General features: G+C 31.2%; 1 protein-coding gene across 1 annotated transcript in view; it reads right to left on the bottom strand.

The window, feature by feature from the left end:
- The window catches only part of LOC107706569 (zinc transporter ZIP4-like), a 27,304-nt gene that overhangs the window by 1,973 nt on the left and 17,099 nt on the right, over positions 1-8,232 (bottom strand). Inside the window, exons 5-9 of the mRNA XM_016510323.1 lie at positions 6,797-6,969; positions 4,053-4,223; positions 3,877-3,972; positions 2,638-2,692; positions 2,324-2,476 (exon numbers count right to left, since the gene is read on the bottom strand). Coding sequence (XP_016365809.1) covers positions 2,324-2,476; positions 2,638-2,692; positions 3,877-3,972; positions 4,053-4,223; positions 6,797-6,969 — 648 coding nt within the window. The remainder of the gene's footprint in view (positions 1-2,323; positions 2,477-2,637; positions 2,693-3,876; positions 3,973-4,052; positions 4,224-6,796; positions 6,970-8,232) is intronic.

The raw sequence follows: 8,232 nt of genomic DNA on the forward strand, positions 1-8,232 counted from the left end.
AATTCCCAGCATTTTTCCTTTTGTTTTGCATTGTCATGAAAATAATGTCAAAATTCAAACAAACAAGCAAACAATGTAATGATTCTAAAATAAGCTCCTTTTCCCAAAATAAAATGTGACCCTGGAGCACAAAAGCAGTCTTAAGTCGCTGGGGTGTATTTGTAGCAATAGCCAAAAAAAAACATGTATGGTTCAAAATTATCGATTTTTCTTTTATGCCAAAAATCATTAGGATATTAAATATCATGTTCCATGAAGATATTTTGTAAATTTCCTACCATAAATATATCAAAACTTAATTTTTGATTAGTAATATGCATTGCTAAGAACTTCATTTGGACAACTTTAAAGGCGATTTTCTCAATATTTAGATTTTTTTGCATCCTCAGATTCCAGATTTTCAAATAGTTGTATCTCGGCCAAATATTGTCCTATCCTAACAAACCATACATCAATGGAAAGCTGATTTATTCAGTTTTCAGATGATGTATACATCTCAATTTCAGAAAATTGACCCTTATGACTGGATTTGTGGTCCAGGGTCACAAATGTGTAATTTCTTTTTTGGAGTGATATGTGACTCAGATATTGCTTAACAGTTTTTGTGAAACCTTAAGTCTCCTGAGCTAAAAGGAGCAATTGCTAACTCATAAAACCTTCCTCTGGTTAGGTTAAGATCAATCAATCAATAAGTGCAGAAGGAAGAAAAACATCACAGTCAAAAAAAACAAACAAAAAAAACAGATGGAATAAATAAAATTAAGTAAATGCAAATCAATTTGAACATTAAACCATAAAAAATTGTATAAATCAAAAATCATTCATTAAGTTTAGAGATATTTTAGTACCCTTTGATTCACTATTAGAGTATTTGTTAATATTCTGCTAATATTTTGATTTTTGTTTCATATTTTCTGTTAGGTTTTAGTAATTTTGTTTTGTCATTTTATTATTATTATTAATATTATTATTAAATATGTCTATAGTTTTCATTGTTAAGTTTAAGTTTTTAATTTTAGTTTATTTAGTTAATTTTATTTTAGTACTTCAGCTTAAACTAAATGAAAATTATAATTTTTTAACTGAAATATATATTAAACAGCAAGCTGAAGGCAGCAAGCCGAAACGTCTGTTATTTGTATTTATCTCCTGTTTAAATAAAGAGAATTTTAGAGTGCAGACCTTGAGTAATGTTTAAAATAAGAAATAGGTCTTTGCCTATTGAAGTGTTGAAACTGAAATATATATGAAACGTAATTTTGCTGAATAGCTGATTTTTTTTTTTTATATTTTATTTTATTTCTGTTAATATTAATTTTATTTCAAGCAATTATTTTTTTTTTACACTTAAGTTTTAGTTAACAATAATAACTGCAGTTGAATAATTAATCATTGAAAATGAATCTTTTACTTGCATAGAGAGGCGTCAGGAGAAGCACACCACAGGATTTATCAGTCCCTTCATTCTGTGCTCATGAGGGCAAATATCATGTATGTGCAGAAAGCATGAGGCAATTATAATCTAGTGGGGTGCGGTTATGAACGTTTTATGAACTCAGGTGTCAAAAGTATCTAATCTGTGTTTATCTGGGACGTTCATGACTCAGAGACTCTTTATAGAAACCACTGCTCAGATGTTTCCACAAAGTCCTTCAGCAGTGACTAACAGCTAGTCAGCACTTGTTTTTCTCTGAACAAACACGGTTTCTATATATAGCACATTTTTATCAAATACTTTTATTCAGCAAGGATGCATTAAATTGATCAAGTGACATTTTATAATTTTACAAAAACAAATAATCCTGAAAAATAAAATGTATCATGGTTCCCACACAAAAATATGAAGCAGCACAACTGTTTTCAACATTGATAATAATCAGAAGTGTTTGTTGAGCAGCAAATCAGCATATTAGAATGATTTCTGAAGGATCATGTGACACTGAAGACTGGAGTAATGATGCTGAAAATTCAGATTTGATCACAGAAATAAATTATATTTCAACATGTATTACAATAGAAAACAGTTATTTTCAATTGTAATAATATCTCACAATATTACAGCATTTAATGTATTTTTTAAAGTTGAATAGAAAAATGCTATTTCATGCTTATTAAAGTGCATGGTAACATTGAACTCTATCTTTACATGAAGCTCTTCATACTGCAGAGCGTTCCAAATCACTTACTGTATTTCCATTACGACACTCCCTATACTGTATGTGCAGCAGACAGCAAAGCAGCTCACTTTGTGTTGTAGTTTATGTATGTGTCTGTGTGTGAGTATCTGTCTATATTAATGTCAAACCAGCACAAAGACGCTCACCTAACTCATGCGGCAGCTCATGGCAGAGCACAGCCAGAGACGTGGCCAGACCAGACCGCCACGAGATGGAGAACGCTGCACCGATCGCCAGACCGTCCGCAAAGTTATGGATGCCGTCTCCAATGGTGATCATGTAGGGAAGCATACGCTGCTCTGAGGGAGAAGAGAAGACAATTATGAAATTCATGAAGCTTTTACTAGTGGCCTGATGGGATATTAATAACCCAATGGTCATTTGCACTAAACAACTCATTTGACTCTCTTAGATGAGTTTTAGTAATATATCGTTAACTCCTAGTTGTGTGTATAATCACCTCTTTTGGGGCCAACAGGTTCCAGGAAGGACTTCTCATTTTTTTCGGCATCCACCTACAAAAAAAAAAGATAAATAAATAAATAGCAATAATAATATTAAATTAATTAATAAATTAATTCAATATTATTCATAAACTAGTAATACAAGACATCACTTAGAACCAACAAACTCACTAGATAACTACAGATATTCAGAGAATATTTAAGCACCTACAATATTATTATTATAAAATTTTATTTAAATAAAGTTTTAACAATTACATATAAAATGTAATAAAGTGATAACATTTCCGGTAAATTCCAAAATTTTCAGAAAGTTTCCAAAAAAGTCCTGTAAAGTGTCCAAAAATTCTGCAATGTTTCTAGAAATTTACAAGAAACGTTCCTCCTCTGTGCGACCTTAAACAAAATAATAATATTTTAATATTAACAATAATAATAATAATAACAACAACAACATCACAAATGCAGATATTCAGAAAATATTCAAGCTAATTGTGAATGTAACCTAAATTCAATATTTAAAGAAACTCATATTCTGAGAGCATTTAAGCCTTATGTTTTGTTACTAGCTTCAAATGTCTGAACAGAGTTATTATTGTAAACTAGAACTAAAAATTAAAACCATAAAATAATAATAAAAATTATTGTATTAATTATTTTAGTTACTATTACAGTTATATATATATATATATATAATTAGTGCTGTCAAACGATTAATCGCGATTAATCGCATCCAAAAGAAAAGTTTTTGTTTACATACTATATGTATGTGTACTGTGTTTATTTATTATGTATATACAAATACACACATACAGTATATACAGTATTTTGAAAATATTTACTTGTATATACATTTATATAGTTATATTATTATATTTTATATTATATACACATATATTTAATAAATAAACATAGCATATTTTTCTTAAATATATACATGCATGTGTTTGTATTTATATATACGTAATAAATATATACAGTACCCACTCATATATTATGTAAACAAAAACTTTTATTTTGGATGCGATTAATCGTGATTAATCATTTGACAGCACTATATATATATATATGTATAAATAAAACTGTAATAGTAACTAAAATAATATATCAACGATTCTAAAAAGAAACGCACTGCTTCTGAATTTAGACCCCATTAGTATTAGTTCATTCATCACCAAAGACTTTTTTCTGCTTTTCTTGCTATTTAAAAGTAGATTTCTGTGTGATTTTCTCACCAGATCGGCCTGTGAGTTGGAGTGTTTGTTCTGTTTCTCTCGCTGGAACATCTGCAGGACTTTGCCGTGATCACAGTGATGAACGTCAGACTCCTCCTGCGAACACAGCATCATGTTAGCGGTTGGGAATGGTTTTATAATCGACCCGGACCTCTCGAACGACACGAAAGACTCACTTCATCATGATTATGGTGATGTCCTCTGCGAGTAACGATGGAGAAGATGCTTTCCATCAGGTAGAAGAAATAGATGCCCGCAACAAGCACCAGCAGTTTGTACACATAGTCGAAGTTGTCCTCGGCTTGGTCGTGATCGTGTCCGTCCTCGTGAACGTGGAGGCCTAAGAACTGCACAGAGATCAAACGACATTAACGCCGATCATGCTTTGATTTCCCAGCAGCGCTGTACAGTCATTCTGCACTGTCTGCACTCAATAAGTGAGCTCTGTTTCTCTCAGCAATCTGGTTATTTTCCACTCAGGGCGATGACATGGTGTGACAGGGCTGCAGTTATGTTGACACGGATCTAAACGGATGAGGGAACGTGGGCGCTGTCAGTGCTCGGGGGAAATAATGGGTGCCAGGCCCATTCTGCCCCGTTAAACCAGAAAACTGAGCTTTCAGCGAGACTTGAGAAGATGCCCAGCCGAAGAGTAATCGCAGGGTGATTCAGAAGGATGATGAAGGCTAAAACTAAAACAGCAGCTACTGTATAAAGTTGCATGCAAAAGTCGGCATGTCAGCAATATGAAATATGAAATTTACACTCCTTTGCCCTTTCAGAGTTATTCAAAGCTAAAGATTAACCTGTGTTTTGGCAGTGCCTCTCATGATTTGGGATGGACTGTAATAAGATAAATTATGATGAACTGATATTGTTACATGAATAAACATTAACTGAAATGTATATACAGAAAATATTCAAGCAAATTTATCTGTGAAAGCAATCGAAATTTAATACATGGAGAAACTCACATTTTGAGAGGATTTAAATGATTATTTTCATCTAGTTTTCAAGGCAATATTTCTCATTTTCATGAAGTTTCACAAAGTAAAATAACTAAAACTGAAATAATTAAAAATGATATAAAAATATACATTTTTTAATTTAAATATATTTTAAATTAATAAAAAAAACATTAAACAGAACAAAAGTACTAAAACCTTAACTAAAATTAAAATAAAATAAAAAACAAGCAAACTTTGCCATTTTCATTTAGTTTAACTGGATGTATTAAAATAAATAAATAAAATAAAATAACTAGACATTTACAAGCAAAAACAAAACAACAAAAATTACTAAAATTTTAATTAATATAAAAATGAAAACATAAAATATAAAATAAAAACAAGATTTTAATAAAATTAAAATGATCATTTGTATCAAAATAACACTGATGCATATGCATAAATCTTCACATTTAATATTATTTATTATTTTTTACTATAAATAATACTATTTTATTATATATGATATTTTATTCTTTAGATCAGAATACTAAATGATTCTACACGACACAAACAGGGATTGAAGATGCAAATATATGAAGAGAACCAGTTATGTAGGCAAATAAAGTCATGTAAATACTGAAGCTATCAGCTGCCTCCAATCATGCAAAGACAGCTTTGAATGGGGGAAGACTGAAACTGTTTGTCAAGAGGTTTCAGTGACAAAAACTTTGGGGTCAGTAAAAAGTTTGAAAAAAGTCTGCTCACCAAGGCTGCATTTATTTGATCAAATCAAAATCAATGTCAAAATGATCAATGTTGAAAACAGTTGTGCTGCTTCATTTTTGTGGAAACTGTGATGCATTTTTATTTTTCGTGATTGTTTGATGAATAGAAAGTTCAAAAGAACAGCGTTAATTTGAAACGGATCTTTTGTATGTTAACATTTTAAACGACTTTACTGTCACTTTGGATCAATCTAATGCATCCTTGCTGAATAAAAGTATTAATTTCTTTTAAAACAAATGTTCAATCCCCAAAGTTCGCTGGTAAAGTGTATATACATTCAAAAGAAAAGTTGAGGGTTGTGATTTGTTCCTTTCAGAGGCTTATATTTTCTATTTATTAGGCCTGGGTGATAAAACGGTATCGATATTTATCGATGGTACACCTTCTTCAATAACGATATAAAAATGTTTGATATAGCGCACGATATAGGCACCTGCTCTGAGTGAGGCAGACAGCACACACAAACACGAACACATGCTGAATTGGGTGCTGTGCCTGCCTGTGATGAGGAGATTGTGAATAAAACAATAAATAATATAAGTTGAATTTAAAATAAACATTTGCATTTGAATGCAAAAATGAGAAATATAGTAGCTCAATGGGTAGAAAATGTTGAATTGGTTAAAACTGAAACTAAGCCATTCACACTGAACGCAAATTCAGCGCATTTTTTAGACGGACAAATATGACTGCTGCACTCGCGTCTCACCATGCAAAGTTACAACAGTTTAAACTTTTAGAAAACACGTCACGAATTTGTGGATGTTTATTCCTTTTCACTGCGTCTCATATGTTTTTAAATGCAATCTGTGTGATGGGCGATTCGGCTCTTTGGATTAAGCAATGCATAAATACATGATGCTGTTCTGTACATAATTGTTTATGCAATTTACGAAATTATATTTGATTTATAGGAGTTAATTTAGACGTAATGCACGTTTTTTTATAGACAGTTATTTATTTGCGTTGACAATTTAATGTGCAGCATTATTTTGCTCATTGCACTGAATTTAATGCGCTGCATTATTTTGCTCATTGCGCCCTCCTGTGTTTTTAGCCATTTCCTCAGCTGGTTTGTAACAATAACAACTGCTTTGCAGCACAAAATCACCATATTATGATTACAACGAGACGCAGAGAGCCAGCAGTTGTGTGTATTGTGTTGAATGCGGGCGTTTGCTCACCGCGGGCAGCAGATGCAGCAGAGCGTCGCCCGTCAGAGATCCCACAGCCAGACTGATGCAGAACTGGATGCAGAGCTCGAACACTCGTGTGCACGCGGAGAACAGCAGCACCACGATCCCAAACATGGCCATCAGACAGATGATGAGGTTGGCCAGTGTGGCGTATCCATATCCTGCACACAAAGAGCTCATTCAGTGACTGAACACACACAACAACACATCCTTCCAGCCGGATGAAGGACAGCATTGTGCTTGAGTTACTCTCTTCTCCTCAAGGACTCATTCACACTGAGCTTCAGAAACAGTTACGGGTAATCCAAGCAGAATCAGGTTTGTTACGAGAAAACGGTTTTCTCCTTTTCCGGTTTATGAGTTTGAATGTGTTTTTTTTTTCTTTTTTTCTTTTGTACAAACAATAAAAATACACATTGCCTTGTTAAATATAATATAATATATATATATTTACAAATAAATACAAATCATACTCAAAAAAGTCACTTTTATTTATTTATATTTTTTACTTTTTATTTTTTTCACACAGTATTTTAGCAATAAAATCTGTATTTTTTTTTTCATTGAGATTAAATGAAGTGAAATCATATAATGTGTATATGGGTAAATTTCTAAATGAAATATGTCTGTCATTTAAAACAAACAAACAAAAAGATTATATGCATCTTGTGTACAAAAATAACTATATTTTAAGATTTTTTTAACTTTGTTCATTAAAAAAAGGAAATTTCCCCGCACTTCACTGCCATAATACAGCAATGAAAATCATCCTTTCATTACTTGAAATAAAATAAACATTAAATGAAATAATGATGAATAAATAAATGCAATAATAAATAATATAAAAAACTTTTTCTTTCTCCCAACTTTTCTCATTTTCATTTAGTTTAACTCGATGTGCTAAAATAGCTACAACTGAAATAAAATGAATAAAAACTATATAGGCATATTTAAAAAACATAAAAAAAAATAAAATAAAAAAAAATTTCAAAAATATTAATAAAACAACAAACTGATGCATACTATTTTTAAATAAAATATTATTAAAAATTTTCATTCTCAATAATATTTGTGACCCTGGAGCACAAAAGCAGTCTTAAGTCGCTGGGATATATTTGTAGCAATAGCCAAAAATACATGTATGGGTCAAAATGATTGATTTTTCTTTTATGCCAAAAATCATTAGGATATTAAGTAAAGATCATGTTCCATGAAGATATTTTGTAAATTTCCTACTGTAAATATATCAAAACTTAATTTTTGATTAGTAATATGCATTGCTAAGGACTTCATTTGGACAACTTTAAAGATGATTTTCTCAATATTTAGATTTTTTTTGCACCCTCAGATTCCAGATTTTCAAATAATTGTATCTCGGCCAATTATTGTCATATCCTAACAAACCATACATCAATGAAAAGCTT

The sequence above is a fragment of the Sinocyclocheilus rhinocerous genome, unplaced genomic scaffold (genome assembly GCF_001515625.1).
Source record: "Sinocyclocheilus rhinocerous isolate Xijiao unplaced genomic scaffold, SAMN03320098_v1.1 scaffold775, whole genome shotgun sequence".
In the NCBI taxonomy this organism is placed as follows: domain Eukaryota; kingdom Metazoa; phylum Chordata; class Actinopteri; order Cypriniformes; family Cyprinidae; genus Sinocyclocheilus; species Sinocyclocheilus rhinocerous.